The 20,327-nt window shown below is 43.7% G+C and overlaps 1 protein-coding gene across 1 annotated transcript in view; it reads right to left on the reverse strand.

Annotated features, from left to right (window-relative positions):
* The window catches only part of ADAM12 (ADAM metallopeptidase domain 12), a 342,217-nt gene that overhangs the window by 110,493 nt on the left and 211,397 nt on the right, over positions 1-20,327 (reverse strand). Inside the window, exon 4 of the mRNA XM_053584218.1 lies at positions 8,803-8,881. Within this exon, the coding sequence (XP_053440193.1) occupies positions 8,803-8,881 (79 nt within the window). The remainder of the gene's footprint in view (positions 1-8,802; positions 8,882-20,327) is intronic.

Below are 20,327 nucleotides of genomic sequence, written 5' to 3' on the forward strand. Positions count from 1 at the left end.
CTCCAAGTAAATCCGAGGCCGGACCTCACCAGTGGTCAGAGCTCAAGGTTCTGCCATCCAAGGACCAACCAGGCACTGCCCTGCTTCACTGCCACCATCAGACGAGCTCGGTCACCTTCAGGGTGGTATGGCCTAGACCAGGAGCCTGATATGAGAGCCAGACTCTGGGGGTTTGAAGCCGTATTAGCTGTATGCCTGACCTACTTAACCCCTCTATGGCCAGTGCTTCCTCTAGGTTAAAAAAAAAAAGCAAAAACTGACTTACAGAGAGGGTCAAACAACACAGTGTGTAAGGGCAGTGCACAGGGCCTTGCCTGTCGCTAGAGTTCACCGAGTGTTGGCTGCCATGCTGGGCACTCAGTAATATCTGCTGAGTGAGCACGTGAAGGGGGAAATCAAGCACGTGGGCTTCATTCCCTCGTGGAAAGGTGGGCGTGTTCTCACTGTGGAACGTGGAGACCCATCCGAGACATTTGAACCTGATAGAAGAGGTATTAGGGGGAGCTGTCGATGATTTGGGGGATCAAAACACAAACGCAGATGTTTTAGAAGGATTGTTCAGACAGGAGCAGAGTCTGGATGAAAACCAGGTGAGCTGGAGGCAGGGAGAGAGCAGGTGGCTAAAACACCTCCCAGGTGTGAAGGAGGCCTGGGCTAGTGCAGCCACGTGACCTCCTGACAGACACAGTCCACGGCAGTTAGTTGTAGATGATTTTACTCCTTTTTGATGTCCAGTAGTTGCCATGGAAATGGATGGGATGTCACTCGCGCAACACGTTGGCTAAAGTATCGGATTCTAATCCCAACTGGTCCCCATTTGACATCTGTCACAGCAAATGCTCTCACTCTTGTTTTCTAGAGAGAAACAAACAGGGAGTGCTCCCAGCTGTGGGCAAGACATGGTTCCTACTTCTCTCCAAGTGCCTGAGGCCACATCCTTTCACCTGGGCTTCAGGTTCTTCTGCTAGAGCCATCTCCTCGACCCTGCTGAAGTCCCTCATAGCTCTGACCATTCTTTCCTGCTCCAGCTGGGGTGGGGTTTGAAGCCCTACATAGTCACAGCACCCCTTGGTTGAGACTATTTAGGGCCTTCTCAGCGTTCTCTGATCATGACCAAGTTTATCACCATGGTCTCCAATCCCTGGACTCTCCCATCTCTGTCAACTCCTAAACACTCCCTCTCCCCCATGTAAAACTCCACACCTGCCTGAAATCTTCCTCCCTCTCCTCGGCTGGGGCACAGGTTACTTCCTCTGTGAAGCCTCTGGGGATCCTCCCCACCAGGCCTTTTCCTTGGTGTACTCAGCCCCCACAGCCTTTTCCCACAGCCTTTCCTTGGTGTACTCAGCCCCGATGTCAGTCATGTTTGTGGTTACAGAATAACCATGCTTCTTGGGCCCCCTAGTCTGCCTGTGAGCCCTGCCCAACTGTATTTGTGGTGGTGGTCAAGGTTCTCGGCACAGCACGGGTGCTCAGCAGCAACATGCCTGTGACAGATGAGTGCCACCACCGCACTGGTGACATTCAGCCTTCCTGGTGCTATTCCAGCCTTTCCCAGAGTTGTCCTTTGGGATGTGTATAGCACAAATGTCATGTGTATTGTATTCTGAAAGCCTTATTAAAACTAATAATATAAAACACAATTTTCCCTTAGTTGTGGCCAGCAAAGGATAAAGTTACAAATAACTCATTGTGTCAGGACAATCAAGAGAGAAGATAAGTGGTCACCACCAAAATTAAAATCAGACGCTCTTCTGAGTCAACCCGCTTACACTGATTGTTGAGAAAAGAAAAAAAAAAAGTGCTCTAGCCAACAAAAAGTGGTTCTTATTTTATATATAATTTTAAATTTAGCAAAGTTCATTGTGTGCTGACTTTAGAAGACGAGGAGATGAGTCAGCAAATTTTTTTGTTTTCCAGATTGATTCAATAAAAACCAGACTTCAGAAGCTGCATCTGTCTTTTCACCACGGAAAACAACACAAGGCCTTAGATGCTCCTTAGGGGCTCCTGGTGGAAGGACTCGCTGAGGGCTGTGAGCTTTATCTAATAAACAGGATCGCACCACTCCTCACTGTCACAGCAACGTGGCTGACAGCTAAGAAGGGCATTCCCAGGAGCAGGAGAAGGCAGCTCCCCAATTCAAAGAAAAGTCATTATTTTTCTAATTGTGAAAGTAATATGCGCTTGTTGTTTCTGGAGGTGTGGGGTGCCAATTTAATCTATCTTCCAGTTGCTTTATCTGCTAACGATAAATTCAAAGAGTTGGAAGAAGATCAAAAGTCACCTTTGGCTTAATTAGCTCCAAAAAGGGGCTTCTGGTATATTCTGTAGAGAGTACCAGCTCAGGCCAGGCAGATGTGAGGCTTCTTGTAATTTCTGACCCTTCTGGCCAGCCAAGGCCTGGGGGCCGTCTTGGCGTAGGTGGGATGCGGAACATCGCTGCTCTGGCACCCCGTGGTGGGAGGTAGTGGTTGAGTCTCACTCACTACTCACAGAAAGGCAGCAGGACCAGCCTCACGGCCCATCCACAGCAGGGACTCCAGCCTCTCCCCAGTTCCTGGGATCAGCAGTCGTCAGGATCCATCGCCCTGCCTCCCTTCCCTAAAGAGACCGTTCTATGGAGAGGAAGGAAGGTGGGGAAGGGGGAGGTATAGTTACCTCATGGAAAAATGAGAAGGAAAAAGTGTAAAACATCAATCATAGAAGACAGAAAAATACGGTCTTGCTCCACACAGAGACAACTACCATTAAGGTCCTGGAAACCTTCCTTCCACCCAGGCTGTTTGCTAAGATGCAGGGTTGGTCGCCTTCAGCTTTTGCAATTGAAGTCTAAAGCAGACCTGGCAGCTGTCGGCCTCTCCTTTATCTAGTCCTCTATTTCTTCTTCTCTCTTATCACATTTCCTCCCAAATGAGAAAATAAGGTGGAAATGCCTAAGAAGAAGAAAATTAGTAAGGGAGATTGAAACAGAAAACATAACACTGTGAAGATAGCTCTGGAAGCGTATCTCATAGATTGTGGTTCTGCCTTAGACAAGTCCCACTCACCGTCACAGATAAGGGGCATTTGAAAGACTCAGACCTATTGTTGCAGTATTTCTAGGAGGTGTGGGGTGCCAAATAATCTAGCTTCCAGTTGCTTTATCTACTAAAGATAAATTAGTATCTTCTTTTTTCTGTTTCTTTTTGGATGGACAGTCTACACTGGAGAGACCACCTTAGTGCTGAGACTAAAGACACATTTGAAGAAAGTTCTTAGAAGGAATAAAAAGGAAAAACATAAGTCAGGCATGAACTCATGGCACCAACCATGACGTAGATATGAGGCTGATCCTCGGATCTCCACCTTTGGTCTTTATCTTTGCCTGCACTCAGGTTCACACGCACCCACTGCCCACTGGACATCTGCTCTTGGCCACCCTGCTACAAGCACAACACAGGCAAAGTCCGGTCTCCTCTGCCTTCCAACCACCAGCCGCTCCTTAAGGGAACCACAGAGGAATGAACCGTCCATACAAAGTCCCAAGCGGCAGGGAAAGCCCTGTTGGTGACACCTTCCTCACCCCCCGACCCCAGAGAGAGTGCCTGCTTTGACTCCTCAAGCCCTCCTGATTCCGTCACTGTCCATTCCAAGGCCCACTTCTGTAGGCAACACCTTTATTAACTACAAAAGGCCCTAACAAATCTTGTCTCTGTCCACTCATATTCCTACCAATCTTTCCTCCATTCTGCTGTCAGAGACCCTTTCTAAAGTATAGACCTGAACATGCCATTCTGCTGCCTGAAAGCCTTCTCTTCCTTCCAATTTTCAGTAAGATAAAGTCAAAACTGCTTAGTATTGAAGTTTATACCCATCTTCTTCCACTTTTAAAACCAAGAGCAAATATCACTTTCCTTAGTGAAAGGACCTCCAAAGAGTTAAACCCAGCCACACACAAGCGAATACCTTCACAATGGTATTTTGTATACACGTCTTAGTGCGACAATTATATTAAAACATAACTGTTTTTATGTTTTTAAAATGCCTTGCCTCTCAGTTAGAATTTGTATGATGAGGAATATATTTTATTCAACCTGTATCCCCATAGCCTACCATGTCTGCACACAGAAGGGGTTTAATGCATGTTTGCTGAGTAAACAAATAGCGGAAGGAATTAATTCTGGATGGCGTCACTGACGGTGCTGCAATGGCTGGATGGAGTATTTTTAGAAAACCCAGCATATGTAAGATGCCACGTGGGGCTCTCTAGGAGCAGAAAGGTGGTACAAGGAGGCTTCCCCCCTACTAGAGCTATTTTAACTAAATAAGAAATAGTACAGATTATAATAGATGTCAATTAGGATAATACTTTTCATCTGCAGGACATAATGTATGAAATTATAAGATATACAAACATTGAACTATACTTGCGTTCCTCAGATAAGAATAATTTGGTCAAAAGTAATTTTAAAATGTGTGCTGAACAGCATTTTACTTATGAGTTTTGCAACTATGTTCATAATTGAAGCTAATCTATAAGATTAATTTTGTACATGCTCTCCTTCAGTTTTAATAGATTCTCCCACCCTCTTGCTTGGAAAAAAATTATTCTTTTATTCTCAGGAACCATTTGAACTTGGTAGGTGTGGAAAAATGTAGCTTGGTTAAATCATTTGGATTTGTCGTTATTTTTGTGGGTGGACCTTGAAAAGACTATTATTAAATTCTTTATGTAGTTATATTAAAATTTTTCTCTTTCACCTTGAAGCAGTGTTAAGAATTTACATTTTAAAGAAAATAGTGAATATTGTTCATAAGATTATTGTGATTTTAACAATAGTTTCTTCCCACTTTGCATTACTAATATTGTTTGCTTGGGAATTCTTTTTTATTCTTGATTAATTTGTTTTGCTTATTTTACTAATATTTTCAAAGAACCAGGTTTTTGATTCATTTATCCCTGTTCTTGAGTTTCTTTCTTCTGCTCATTTTAAAAATTTTCATTTCTGAGAGAGGTCTACTTAAATCTCCACTCTGGTTGTGGCTGTGTTGATTAAACTACGTGAACTTTACATCTAGACAGTTTTCTCTTTTTTATTATTATTTTATTTTTATTTTTTAAACATTGAATTTCATTTTTTATTAAGTCATAATTTTATACACCTATAGGGGTATAATGTGATGATTTGATATATAATATGGAATGCTTAAATCAAACTGATTAACATAACCAGCACCTCACTTACTTATTTTTGTGGCAAGACAACTATAATTCACTCTTAGTTGTTTTGAAATATCCCCTCGCAGTGTGCACATTAGGCGAGATCCCGCCAAGTGCCCTCCTCCCTCCCTTCTGCCTCCTCTCCCCTACTCTTGCTGGACTATATTTGTGTTTTATCATTTATATGAATGTGTAAGGGTTTAAATATTGGTTTCATAATGGTATTGAGTATGTTGGATACTTGTTTTTCCATTCTTGAGATACTTTACTAAGAAGAATATGTTCCAACTCCATCCAGGTAAACATAAAAGATGTAAAGTCTCCATCTTTTTTATGGCTGCATAGTATTCCACGGTATACATATACCACAATTCGTTAATCCATTCACGGGTTGATGGGTATTTGGGTTGCTTCGACAACTTGGGAATTATGCATTAGGCTGTAATAAACATCCTGGTGCGAATGTCTTCAACATAAAATGACTTTTGTTCTTCTGGGTAGATACCTAGTAATGGAACTGCGGGATCAAATGGTAGTTCAACGTGTAGTTCCTTGAGGATTCTCTATATTTGTTTCCAAAAAGTCTGTATTAGTTTGCAATCCCACCAGCAGCAAAGAAGTTAGAGAGTTTTTCTCTTGAGGAAAAATGGCTGGGTTTAAGTTGGTATTAGAGGATTTTTAAAATTAAACTTACTAAAAAGCAAAAAAAGCTTTATCCCAGCATGTAATGCCTAATTTTTAATGCATTTCTTGGATTTTAAGAAATCCTTTAGTTAGAAGTTGGGCTAAACCTTATTTCTAGATGAATTTATAATTAGATTTAGAAGTTACATTTGATTTTTATTATTATTGGTTTATATATTTTAAGACTATTTTCCTGGTATATATGGTTTCAAAATAATTCTTTTACCATCTTTTATCATCATTTAATGATTTCCTTTATCCCTAAAAATACCCTTTTTTGCCTCCAAGTCTGGCTTATCTGAGGTTACAACTAATACAGCAGCTTTCTTAGGATTAAGATTTGTGGACTATATCTTTTTCTAGTCCTTTCCTCTCGTAACTATTTTTTGAGTGTGAATCTTGTAAAAATTATATAGCTGGATTTTATTTTAAATTCTAAACAGTTATTCTGTTTTTCTTTTCACAGATTCAATCTATTTACAGATAATGAGACCAATATGTTGACTCATTTTTATCTTGCTAGTTTTTGTTTTACATTTATTCTGTTTCTTTTTTAAACTCTCTTCTTTCTCTCTTGCCCTCTACTGGGTTGAATTACTATTTTTATTCACCCTCTTTAGTTGGAATTGTGCCTTCTGTTTTTCTATTCTTTAAATGGTAATACTTAAAATTTATGTCAAAATTTAATCAACATGCCTGTTATTCTTAATACAAATTCTTAAGTTGTTTTAAATCTATTTGCCCATCTTGTTTTAAACCCCAAAATCCAGTCATTAATGTTGTGATTGTCATTTTAAGTGGCTTGTTTAGATTTATTTATGTCATTTTGCTTACTAGTGCCCCTGACGTCCTGCTCTTGAAGCTTGGGATCAATTTCCTTCCTACTGAGATATTCTTTGTGAGTTATTCTTTCTTCATCAGAATCTGAGAGTAATAAATTCTCTTCTCTTTGTACAAAACGTCTATTTCACTTTCATTCTAGTAAAGTAAACTGAGTATAGAATTCAAATTGACAATAATTTTCCCTTTGCTCTCTGCAGTTTTAATTCCACAGTTGCTAAAGAAAAGTTTATGGTTGCTTTAATTGTCATTATTTTGTACAAGTCTGTCATTTGTCTCAGGTGGCTTTAAGATCTCACCCTTAGTATTCTTCAGTTTCATTGTAAGCGATCCTGGAGTGTGTTTATTTTTATTTTTCCTGTTTGGGACTTGGGAAGTTTTCTCTAAGACTCCTCCTGACTTTCATCCTTTCAGGGTCAGCCTCATATTCTGTTTACATGTTGCCCTTTCCCATGTTTTTAAAACATATTTTCATTAAGGAATTTCTATCAGATCTATTCTGTTCTCTTTACATCTTCTCCTGTGATTTTTCTGTTATCTTCTGTTCTTAGACTAGGTCCTAATTCCTGTTGGCCTTATTCTGTGATTCTCACTTTCAGTGCCTGTCTGCCTTGTGTGGCTTGCAGTTTTGACTTGGGGCTCATCATTCATATTCTCATTGTTAATTTCTTCCGCGTGGGCATCTCATGTGATCCGGGCTGTAGGAATATCCGGGCTGTAGGAATATCCCCATTTCTGGGCTGCCTTCCACTTGGATCCAAGGGGGTTTCTCTGATTTGGAACCAGTTTGGTCCCTAGTCAAGGTCAAGCTCTTGACTAGGAATCCCATTCCTACGCTGGCGTTAAAAGTTTGGACACAGGCCCAGATTGTTCCCAACATCCACATATGAAACTAACTGGGGCTACAGATCCCTATTTTTCAGTTTTTCTCGCCCCTGCTCTGCACTGAGACTTCCTTTCGTCTCTTTTCCTAGAGGAGGCGGCCCTGGGATCCGGCCTTGGGGGTCTCTCAGCCGCAGGTGCTCACTTCTCTTGCTCCCAACCCAAGCACCAGGTCCTCTCTCTGTGTCTTGAAGGGCCCTTTGGGGTCTGGGCCCAGCTACCAGCCAACACTCTGGATGAACGTCCCTCTTTATTTTTGCCTCCTGGGGATTTCTCTGACTCTCGTTTACACTTGACCAGGCATTAACAAAAATTCCTCTGCGCTTATATTTTATCCTGGATTTCTCTGTGTTTTCATCAGGCTGGGAGAGCTCTGGCAGCTTGCTCCACCAGGCTCCTGGAAGGCTAAAGGGATCAGTTTATAAGTGCCAAGCGTCAAACCTGTGATAAGTACAAGGGCTGGTATCAGGCACAGACTGGGGGCGAGGAGGGGGCGCTGCAGATAGCATTGGCTACCTGACAACCTCAGATGCTGAACAGAGAGCCCTGTGGGTATTAAAAACAAATGCCCACAGCTCTTTCACCAGTGACCTTCCTAGTGCTCAGAGGGCAGAAGCTCTGTCCTTTTCTGTCTGGACCTCGTCTCCATACGTGGCCAATTGCGGAGAAGACTCAGTCAGCATCAACTTTTGTTAAAGGAACCAGTAAAATGAGCATTTTTATCCAAGTTACATTTAGAAGTTCACGTGCCAGAAAAGCTGCCAAGGAGGTAACAAATATTGTATTACCTTAACACCTATGGTACAGAACCATTTTGACATCGGGGGTATATTTATAACAGGTTAAGCAGAGTCCATTTTCTGTACATTGGAGTTGAGCGCAGCAAAGTTCAGCTCACATATGACTGCATTCCAAGCCATATCAAACTAGGCCAGGTGTTCTAAAAAGGATTTTCCCAAATGAACATCAAGGTCAGCCCTGTCATAAAGCCATCCCTCCAAGGGCAGTCCTGGCACATACTCGGCCAGAGCCAGGTGTTTTTGGAGTCACCGTGGAATGCTCTGATGCTCAGGGGCACACAGGTGCTTCTTGGGGCCTAAGTTAAGAATCTGGGCATGTGACTTCGCTCAAGAGAATAACAAAACATAGATTTGCCAGCACAGAATCATGTGACGCAAACACGCAGGAATTACCGTGTAATTTCGAGTGAGGGAGACATCTGTACCATCCTGCAGGTAGTGGGTTTCGGTGAAACTGCTGGCAATGAGACCTCTGTGGAAAAATAAAAACATAAAAGGGTGAGCGTAGAGTCACACTGATACGTTGTTTTGACAGTCTAGGCCACAGGGTAGCAAGGATGCAGCCCCTTATTATTTTACGGATCATCCGATGAGCCTCCCACAGGGGCTTCGACCTGTTATCCAGGGGAAGGCCCAGACAGGGACCAGTCAGATGAGCATGCTTGGAACAGCCGTGCACATGGGGAACGGCACAGGCGTGCACATGCACACATTCTACCAACAGCAGAGGCAGATTTCTGATTGGGGAACATCACCCGCCTGGAAGTCACAGGCTCTGCTGACCAGAATGGAGGGCTCAACCACCTGCTGGGAAAAGAGCTTTGGATCAGGGCTCGGCCCCTCCCTGCTGGTTCTCCTGCAGGTGCGAGAACCCGCTGACAACACCGAAAAGTCACAGAAGGGATTAGAACAACAATGGAATGTCAAGAGCAGCGGTAGATGTATGAGGTGAGGAAAAATGATTTTGGACACACTGAAATATTGAATTTCTAAGATAAATTGAAAGAGGAGAAACCCACCATTTCTCTCCTCTAACCAAAACCGTATGTGGTCTCCTGAGTCTCCTCAGAAGAGAGCAAAGCACTGGCTGTGGGGGTTTGAGAAGATTGTTCAGATTCTCACATGATTTGGCTGTTTCATCCTGCCCAGCATAACCACAGGAGGTGCTCCCCGCGCACTTACTGTGTGCAAGGTGTGGCGGCCAGGACGCCAGGATAAAGAAGCCCGGGCCCTGCTGCTGAGGACGCCGTGGCCTAGAGGAGTGACAGACGGAGCGAAACCGGCAGAGCAGGAGCCCAGTCTCACCAGGAACAGGTGGAGCACAGAGCGAGGGGAGGACTTTGCAGAGGGAGCTAACGATTGCCGGGCCCCAACAGGTAAAGGTGGAGTCACCAGCACACAAGGGGAAGGGAATTCCGGGCCGACCACGCAAGGGCGGGAAGTCTGGAGAGTCTGAATGAAGTTCGTGGAGGCAGGATGGTGCTAGACAGGACAGGGTTTTAAATAGGACCTGATTTTATCTGTCTGGACAGTAAGGAGACAAGCTTTTCAAATATTACGATGTCAGCGAAGACCCACCTCTCATCAGGTTTTCAGAGACACTCCTCATGCCATTCGGTTCTGGGGGGCAGAACATTCCTTATCCCCCCATTCCTTACCCAGAAGTAAATGTGAGACCCAGGCTGAGCCAACCCCAAATCATCCCTACAGTGAGCTTCGAACCTGGACTTCTGGGGACAAAGTCTTTCCTCTTTGTCCTCAAGGCACCAAGGATATGGCCACAGGGCCTCCTTCAGCCTGGTCCCTTGCTTCAGGAGGATGCTGGCTGGACAGAACAAGGCCATCACCCTGTGGGGATAAAAGGTGGGGAGGGGAGACCATCCAGGTTGCCAGGGCTCAGCAGGACACAAATCACTGCGGGGAAGGTCACCCTCCCTGGTGGCCTCTGGCTGTCACATCTCCACCCACTCCGCTCCCTGCCTAGGGCTGCCACAGGCCCTTTCTTTCCCCCCAGGCAGGCTCATTCCTGGGAGTGAGGGGGCCCTGGCCAGGGAAGGGGGCAGGAAGGGAGGCAGGAAGGGTGGCGGGGAGGTGACAGGGCCCACCGCAGAGATGTGTGAAGAAGGCAGAGAGCTCCAGGAAGGTGAGGGAGGCTGACGGAGTAGAAGGGAAGTGGAAGAATGGGGACAGGAAGGAGACAGGGGCAGAGCTGCAGAGGCATAGCAGAAGGACACTCAGGGCCAATGGCCCAACCAGCGCAGGACTCATGATGGCCTCCATGGTCTCCAAGAAGTGGAGCACTGGGCCAACTTCAAGATAGCAGAGAAAGAAAAATCTAATGTATTTTAAATTATATTATTATTACCTTATTACTTACTATTAATTCATACTTTATTTATTATATTAATAATATATTAATAATTTAGTAGTTCAGGTCTTAACCATGCTGGATCCTTATTTTGAATGAACAGGTATGCAGATGCCGCACATTAAGGAGAGAGGCTTGCGAGACATCATAACTGTCACTCGCACCAGGCCTCCTGAAAGCCGGTTTGGATGGGTGTCCCAGGGGAAAGCTCATCTCATGTCTGAGAGAGATGGAAACTCCATCAGGAAAGCCAGGGATTAGAGAGGGTGAGCTTTTGGTTAGACTGTCAGCAAGCTTGTGGTAGATGGGAGTAATTTTGGGGTTAGTAGCAGTAAAACTAATTAGAAGGTTTTAAAAATGTGACTCAGGACAGCAACGGGAAGCCCTGTGAATATTTTGCCCCCACCCACTGCTTTGCATTGTCATTCAGACATCACTGAAGTTAAACAGAAATACAATCCCAGGCATCTGTCCAGCCCTAGGGAGCAGGTGAGGACTGTTCTGTTTCCTTTTGTCAAAAGAAGGTAAAACTGCGGCCCTGAGCCCAGAGCTGGCCCCTCCACTGCACTCCACTGAGCGGAGTGTTCCTCTTCACATTTTTCTCATGCAGTCTGGAAGAGACACGATGATTTGCAGCTCAGATGCAGTAACAGCCCTTGTGTGTATTTTATCTTCTCAAGACACTTTGAAGGGAAGGGAGTGGGGGTGGAGACAGAGGAAAGGGACCAAAGCCAGCAAAAACCAGTGCTCGGTATACAATAGACTCTTGAAAAACGCAGAGAGGGGATGTCATCTGCTCCCACCACAGACATGAGAACTCTCTGAGGTCATGCATTTGCTAATTAGCAACATTTAACCATCCCCCAGTGGACATGCACTTCTAAACAATACGTTGCACACAATGAAAACACACAGTGATCTGTTAGTGTAAATAAGTAAGTAAATAGAAAAGAAATAAATAAGAAAATGCTAAGCTGATGCTGGGCTATCCTGGTGCAAGCCTCGGTGCCCTGAGTGGGAGAGAAGGGTGTTCTGGAGCCCCCATGTTGCACCTGGGGTCTGATGAGATAGAGGAGTTTCCATAATCCTGAGTCTGGAGTCCTCCTTCTGCAGTGGTGGCTCTGACAATTGGTGTTGTGTGACCCACACCCTTGGCAATGGACCCCACCCTGCCTGGCCCCTGCTCTGGTTTCCTCCTGCACCAGCTAGGTTTCTTGCAGGCCCCGCCCGAGGAAACCCATGGGTGCCGGCCTGCTGTCCCTAGGACGGCATCCCTGCACCTCCCCACAGCTTCCGAGTGATCTTCCCTGGCCACCCTCCACTGCACACCCATCCTGCCCATTATCCCTGTGGCACTTGCTATCCCAGCTAACACTGGCGTCTGCTGAGTCTAGAACGTTCCACACCCTCTCCCACTTAGGACCTTTGCATGGGCTATGACCTGTGCCTGAAACCCTCTTCACATGCATGAGGCTGGCTCCTCTTCATCCTTCCTCCTGGTTCAAACACTGTCTCCCCAGGGGCTTCTCCTGATCTCTGGCCTAGAGCAGCCAAATCACCACCATCACCTCACATCACAGAACACCTGTGGTTTCCTGTTTAGGCCTCCTATGGTTTGTCTGCTCACCTATCTGTGTATTTCTCCCTGAGAGCATGTAAGCCACAGGAGGGGTCTCTGTAGCTCACACTGCGTCCCACTCCAGCCTGCAGAGCTGCAGCCCCCTCATAGTTAATATTTGCTGAGCACTTACTCGGAGCTAAGCCCTTTGTATCTCATGTAATCTTGATACTATCTAGACCAATTTATTCCAATTTCAGGGAGGAGACTGAGATACAGGGAGGCCACGTGCCTGGTCCAAGGTTACAGCACATATGCAGCACCTGGGTAGCTTTGCTTCAAAAGCTTACGCTCTACCTGCCCTCACCAGCTGGTCCCGTGGTGTTTACTGAGGGCGGCAGAGCTGCTGTTCCAAGGTTGCATCAAAGTGTTGAGTGAGTGGATAGATGGATGAGTGAATGGAGGAGAATTCGGCACACCTTCTTTTTTGTCCTGGGGGCCAACACACATCCCACATCCTTCTCTAGAACCATGAGTTTCCAGGAGTGTGGATGAAACTGAGAAGGTGCTGGGGCTGAGGCCGTCTGAGATGTGTATCTAATCTAAGAGGAGCTGGAAGTCAAAGGCCTCAGAGAAGACCAAGAAGGGCTGGCGGACAGCGAGCATTGTGGAACTGTAATAGCAGATGCGCTGCAGCCTACCGATTTCCCTAAAGAAAAAATACAATTAGATGGACTGTTCGGTGTCAGCAAATGGAAATAGAAAGTGAATGTGTAATTTCAAGAGAACATCCTTTTCCTCTGCTTGTTAGATTATCTGATTGAACAAGGCATTCTGTTTTTCTTGATACCAGAAAATAAAATGCTTTTTAACTGTGCCAGGAGTTGATTCTGTTTTTCATTTGTTGTTGTGGTCACAAGTGACACCTAAATATTCTCTCCTTAATACTCCAGGACGTCCCCCTGGGGAAGGACACAGACCATCATGGTCAGAGCTCTATGATGAAGAAATGGCCAAATCACTGTGGGGGCCTGGGGAGGTGGTGGGGAGACGGGGGAGAATGAGCTAGGGTGGTGGGAGTGGTGTGCTGAGGGGTGGGGAGCAGGGAGAACATTCCAAATAGAAGTGATTACATCCTCAAAGCCATGAGAGGTGCAGAAATGGTATCTAGTGGGCCCTGAGGTTGGGGATGTGAAATTATGTGAGTCACATAATAGTCGGGTGAGTCACATAGTAGTCGGGTGCACAGCTCAGCAGGCTGCTGGCACGTCCCACAAGTTGCCAAATGTCACTGAGTTTATCCTGTGTCATGGTGACCCACTAAACATGGAAATGACCTGAGCAGATACCAGCTTCAGGGAACTAAAGGTGCTGGGAGAATGGGGACCAAAGACCCCATTCTTGGCAAAGGAAAGTACCCCCAGGAAAAGAGGAAAACTAAAAAATAAGCTGAGTGAGTCAGAACAAAGAAAAGTCAGCTAGTTTATATTTAAGCTAGCCATTGCTAGCAAGCTTCTTGCCTTTTCTGAAATTCTAGCCCTTTGGAGATACAGCTTACAAACACCTTGCTGGGTCTGTGAGCACTCTGAGGAGAGTAATGGCCATAGAAAAGTCTATGACAAGTCCTAGAAAAGATACATCTTCTAGGGCGTTTCCTACCTGTTAAACAGGCAAAGCAGATACCCATTGTGGAGATTTGCATTTGCCTGGGGCAGAGATCAAGGGAATATCCCGAGCCCTGAGATATGTGCAGAAGAGCTTATATTCCTTGTAGCAGAGGAAGATCCTCTGTGGTGGTGTTGGGAGGAAAATGCCTCCCTCAGAGATTAACGCTGGTGGCATTTTACTCCACAGAGAACTAGTGGAGCTTAACACCTCCCTAGAAATCTGTGTGTGTGACCTCCAGCAGGAGGCTCTCCCAATCCAAGGCTCAGATTTCAGATTACTGAACACCACCCTTACGGTTAATTATAATAACAATAGAAACTGATATGATCAATTGAGAAACTGCTGACTTCTTTGTTCCCTCCTTTATCTTAACCTCTAGGCAAATAGACCGATAAAATCAGAGCGGAGCAAACACTCTGGGCCATTGCCAGAATCTCACGATGGCTTTTAATTCTACTCTAGGTCTCTTGTCTTTCTTTACCGTTGCTTCTAACTCTATATTTCTTCAGTTGATCGCCACCAGTTTCCACAGGTCTCAGCAGATGCTGGTCTGGTGGGGGGGGGGACCTCGACAAAAGGTCACGCTGACAGCCATGTGGCTGAGACTATGAAGGGAAAGAGATAGCAGGAATTCATGGAGGAGGCTGATGTGAACGTCCAAACGGAGGATGTGAGACTTCAGGAGGGGCCCAGAATCAAGAACTGCGGGACAGTGGTCATTGACTTTGGGGGACATGTCGACAGAGACAGATGGTATGTAAGGCAGAAAAAGGAGACATGAGCTCAGGCTCAGCCACGAGGACTGTGCCGGCTGAGAGGCGGCCTCTTGGCTGTGTCACGAAGCAGCTGAGGCCATTGAGTCTCAGGTTTGGAGATGCTTGGACAGCCTGCACCTTCATTTAGAGAGGACGCATGGAGTCCTTGCCTTTTGAGCTGAGTGCTGACCTTTCTGATTTCAAAGTCTTCAGATATACATGGCTGAAAATATTTATTTGAAATTTGCATGAAAATATGCAAATGATGTAGGCAAATTCCTTATAACATTTCTTGCATTTCTGAAATGATTTGAGTATTGAACCAAAAAGAAAATGACCTCAATTGCTTTTTTAAGATCAATATTGAAATTATCACACTTCAACTGGACCATTAGGTAACTTAGTTTGAACGCGATGGATCTCATTAAGATGTCATATTCCCCAAAGCCCAGTAAGCAGAAAGGAACACCTACTCAATTTACTGTGTGGACTCTCTCTATCCCCCGCACTCTGGGAGTGGATGGACCTTCCGCCAGGTCCTGCCAGGATTCTGTCACAACGCTATCTCTGTTCTGCCTTATTTCTGGTTTACTGATCTTCCTCCCACATGGGATTGAGCTAAAAATCCCTGAGCCCGGCACACAGTAAGTGCTTCATAAATCAAAGGATGACAAACACAGAGTCATTATAGAAAAGCAACCTAATTTGGATAGACTGTGCTAAAAATAATTAGATTAAAAATTAATAAAAATATGGTTCACATTGCTTCTACAATCACAGAGGGGTGTGTGTGTGTGTGGGGGCAACAGTCACATTCACTCTTTCTTAATTTGAAAAATGTCAAATGCTCTTGGGTCATCAAAATCAACCCTGACAACTTGTTATCAATTTTAGAGCTATTTAAATGAGGGAAACAAGGAAATAAAAGTAAGAGATTGGCATCAATTACTTAGAAAATAAAAAATCCCTCATTGATGACCTGTCAACATTTTCCTATTATTTTTTTAAAGACTATACGTATGGTTTGAGGTTTTAATTACTTTGCGCAACATATTCGGGCCAAAGTGTCAGAAGGCAGTTCTTGCTTGTTAACACTAGAAGGTGGTATGGATACTCTTTGTAATTAAACCAGACCATGCAACGTAGGCCTCAGGGACGTCTTCCTCCTGGTAAACCCACTTGATATTCATACAAAGTGCCCTACTCAGTTTTCTGCTGAATATTTACTTTGTCACAAGTTATTACTCCACAAATTACAAAATCATTCATATATAAATGTGGGTAATGGTTTCTTTTACTAGGATGTGAAAATACAGCTACAAAAACTTTCATATAAGGGATAAACTCCCTAGAGCATTAACAAAACATAGTACGCCATAAAAATCATAATTAAAAATCAAGATCACTATTTTCCTAGTTACTAAAAATCTCCTTTATTGAAAATTATCTATTCCTCAGCCAGAGCTAAATAAATACAGGGAAAAAACTGAGAGAGAAACCAGACTGAGCCCTACATATGCTGAAATAATAACTCACTCTGGATTTCAGCAAAAACCTCTAGACCGGCTGGAATCACACAAGGTAGTGATTCTGATCTCATTGCATCTTTTACACTATTTCACAGAGGGCTCAGATAGTTGAATGATTCTCCATAAAACCAGGGCCCTAAAGTATAAAATAAGAGGAGAAAAATGAAAAGAAGAATAATTAAAGACATCTGCTATTTCCCATATCTCGATTTCACTTGAACTTCTTTTAGAACGTGGTCTTTACAAGTACCTGCGCTTCTTGTTTTCCCATGGAGACAGTTATCACAACCTGACAAATAACTTAACATTCTGGGTTCTTGGTAGAGCACCTCCAATCACCCTCTGTGCCTTGTGGGCGTTGCCATCCCCTCCACCCCTGTTTAATGTCTGCTCACAGGGGGCCAGACCCTGGGCCACTTGCTTTTCGTATGTACTTTCTTACTGATGAGATCCTAGGGGTAGAGGCTGTTATATCTGCCAGATAAGGAAGAGAAAATACTCAAAGAGGTTGAGTGACTAGTCCAGAGCCACACAGCCCAGTCCCTGGAGACTGACCTGGGCTCTATATTTCTCCAAAGCTGGCCTCTTCCTAACCACTGCTCGAGGCTGCCTCCCCAGAAGTGGCAGCACACGGTTCTGAAGGTCTGAAAAACAGGCAGCCCCAAATCCTGTTCCACATTTTTCTGGAATAATTTTTCCTCAGTGCTGGACAGACACTTGAAAAGAGTGCTATGCTCTTTCCCTTCACTCAATTCAGTTACAAAACTCATATTATTTTTGGTGATAATTTCAGCATTTTGGGATCCTAACTATTTCGAACTGCGCATCTGTAAGAACAATGGAATGTTTATAATCCTGTTTCTTTTGTAATTCTGCATTTGCTACAATACTCAAAATAATCAAAACAACTTTTGTTTTCCTCTGGAATAAAAAAAAGGCTCTCTTTGCCCAGCTCTTTCTCATTTAGTTTCACAAACTATAATAAAGAAAACTGTTGATACAGTATTTTACAAGCTGTAGGGGACAATGAAGTTCCCTGCAAAATGATTTCTTAATATACTGCTTCCATGATAAGTCACGAATACACAGAGTTTGGGATCAAATCGTGGTATTTTAATGGAGATATGTGGCTGTCCCTTTTCTTTGGGATCGTTCAGATGATTCTATCTATTCGTGAATAAACAGCTCACATACACCACCTAAATGTAGCAGGGGTCCTCAAACTGTGGCCCGTGGGCCACATGAGGCGGTGTGATTGTATTTATTCTCGTTTTGTTTTTTTTTTTACTTCAAAATAAGATATGTGCAGTGTGCATAGGCATTTGTTCATAGTTTTTTTTTTTTCAACTATAGTCCGGCCCTCCAACGGTCTGAGGGACAGTGAACTGGCCTCCCGTTTAAAAAGTTTGAGGACCCCTGATAAAGGATGTAAAGTGTAGATGTCTCTTTAAAAACAGCAGGGCAGACTGGTCACCTGCATTGTGGAAGCTGATGGACTCGTGTCTTGGCACACCCCAAGGTTCTGCAGCATGGGCCTTAGGCTTTGGGAGGCTCTCTCCCACTTTAATGACCAGCTAGGGTTTGAGAGTCTTGAATGTGCAATTATACACTGTTCAAGGCTATTCTTGATGTAACATGACCATCTTTATAGTACGAAACCTATCACATTTTGGTAACACAATTTTAAGAAAAAATATAAGGCTCTAGACACAGAGGAAAAGTCAAAAACTCAAACCGTTATTTCCTTAGGTGAATAAAGCCCCACTGTCACTCATTTCAGGATGGGCTGCAAGAGTAGATTTAATAGGTGAGCTGACACTGCCTTCTTCAAACGTTTCTGCTGACATAGGCAAGACAGCCATTTTTCTTAAGCTCCAGAATTTTCCTTCTTCCTTTTGAAAAATAATAGTTGGCTGTAATGGTTAGCAACAGCATCAGCAGCTAACGCTGCTGTGAGCACTTCCTAAGCAAAGGAGCTTTATATGTATTTTTAAATTTACCTTTTACGACAACCTTGGCAGGCAGGTGCTTGTTTGGAGGTGAGAAGTCACGGGCACAGAGAGGTTAGGCAGCTTGCCCAGGGTCACACAGCATTTTGACCTCAGAACTCAAACTTTCATTGCCATGCATCTGTAACTTTCATTTTCCCTTAGTGTTATGTTTGTCTTTCCTGCCCATCTGCCTTCACATAGGTATGTGTACTTAATGTAGTAATCCTTGTCTCTGACAGCAATTATACAGAATTGGTCATTTGGGCTGGGTTGTTCTATTTCCCACTCGCTGCTGTGGGTCAAAACCTAAAAGAACAATTAGGGAGTGTATGATTCAGGGGTCTGTTTGCTTCTAGTCTGCAGAATAATCACCTAAGGGTAGTGATTTTATACACATCTTTTATAGGGAAAGTTGACATTATTCCATACATAAAGGTGCATGAAAATTTCTTTTCTTTTCTTTTTTTATTAAATCATAGCTGTGTACATTAATGCGATCATGGGGCACCATATACTGATTTTATAGACCCTTTGACACATTTTCAACACACTGCTTTAACATAGCCTTCCTGGCATTTTCTTAGTTATTGTTTTAAGACATTTACATTCTACATTTACTAAGTTTCACATGTACCCTTGTAAGATGCACCGCAGCTGTAATCCCACCAATCACCCTCCCTCCGCCCACCACCCCCCTCCCTCCCCACCCTTTCCCCCTTCCCCCTATTCTTAGGTTATAACTGGGTTACAGCTTTCACGTGAAAGCCATAAATTAGTTTCATACTAGGGCTGAGTATATTAGATACTTTTTCTTCCATTCTTGAGATAGTTTACTAAGAAGAATATGTTCCAGCTCCATCCATGTAAACAGGAAAGAGGTAAAGTCTCCATCTTTCTTTAAAGCTGCGTAATATTCCATGGTGTACATATACCACAATTTAGTAATCCATACGTGGATCGATGGGCACTTGGTCTTTTTTCATGAATTAACAATTATGAATTGGGCTTCAATAAACATTCTGGTACAAATATCTTTGTTATAATGTGATTTTTGGTCTTCTGGGTATATGTCTAATAGAGGAATTACAGGATTGAATGGCAGATCTGGTTTTAGATCTCTAAATGTTCTCCAAATATCTTTCCAAAAGGAATATATTAATTTGCATTCCCACCAGCAGTGTAGAAGTGTTCCCTTTTCTCCACATCCACGCCAACATCTCTGGTCTTGGGATTTTGTGATATGGGCTAATCTTACTGGAGTTAGATGGTATCTCAAAGTAGTTTTGATTTGCATTTCTCTGATGATTAAAGATGATGAGCATTTTTTCATATGTCTGTAGGCCGTGTGCCTGTCTTCTTCAGAGAAGTTTCTCTTCAAGTCCCTTGCCAAGCCTGCGATGGGATCACTTGTTCTTTTCTTGCTTATACATTTGAGTTCTCTGTGGATTCTGGTTATTAAACCTTTGTCAGAGACATAACCTGCAAATATCTTCTCCCATTCTGAGGGCTGTTTGCTTGCTTTACTTACTGTGTTCTTGGCTGTGCAGAAGCTTTTTAGTTTGATCAGGTACCAGTAGTGTATTTTTGAAGCTGCTTCAATTGCCCAGGGAGTCCTCCTCATAAAATACTTGCCCAGACCGACTTCTTCAAGGGTTTTCCCTGCACTCTCTTCTAGTATTTTTATAGTCTCATGTCTTAAGTTTAAATCTTTAATCCAGTGAGAGTCTATCTTAGTTAATGGTGAAAGGTGTGGGTCCAGTTTCAGTCTTCTACAGATTGCCAGCCAGTTCACCCAGCACCATTTGTTAAATAGGGAATCTTTTCCCCACTGAATGCTTTTAATTGGCTTGTCAAAGATCTAATAATGGTAAGTAGCTGGATTCATCTCTTGGTTCTCTATTCTGTTCCAGACATCTACTTCTCTGTTTTTGTGCCAGTACCATGCTGTTTTGATCACTATCGGTTTATAGTATAGTCTGAGGTCCAGTAGCGTGATTCCTCCTGCTTTGTTTTTATTTCTGAGTAATGTCTTGGCTATTCAAGGTTTTT

The sequence above is a fragment of the Nycticebus coucang genome, chromosome 3 (genome assembly GCF_027406575.1).
Source record: "Nycticebus coucang isolate mNycCou1 chromosome 3, mNycCou1.pri, whole genome shotgun sequence".
NCBI classification, from domain to species: Eukaryota; Metazoa; Chordata; class Mammalia; order Primates; family Lorisidae; genus Nycticebus; species Nycticebus coucang.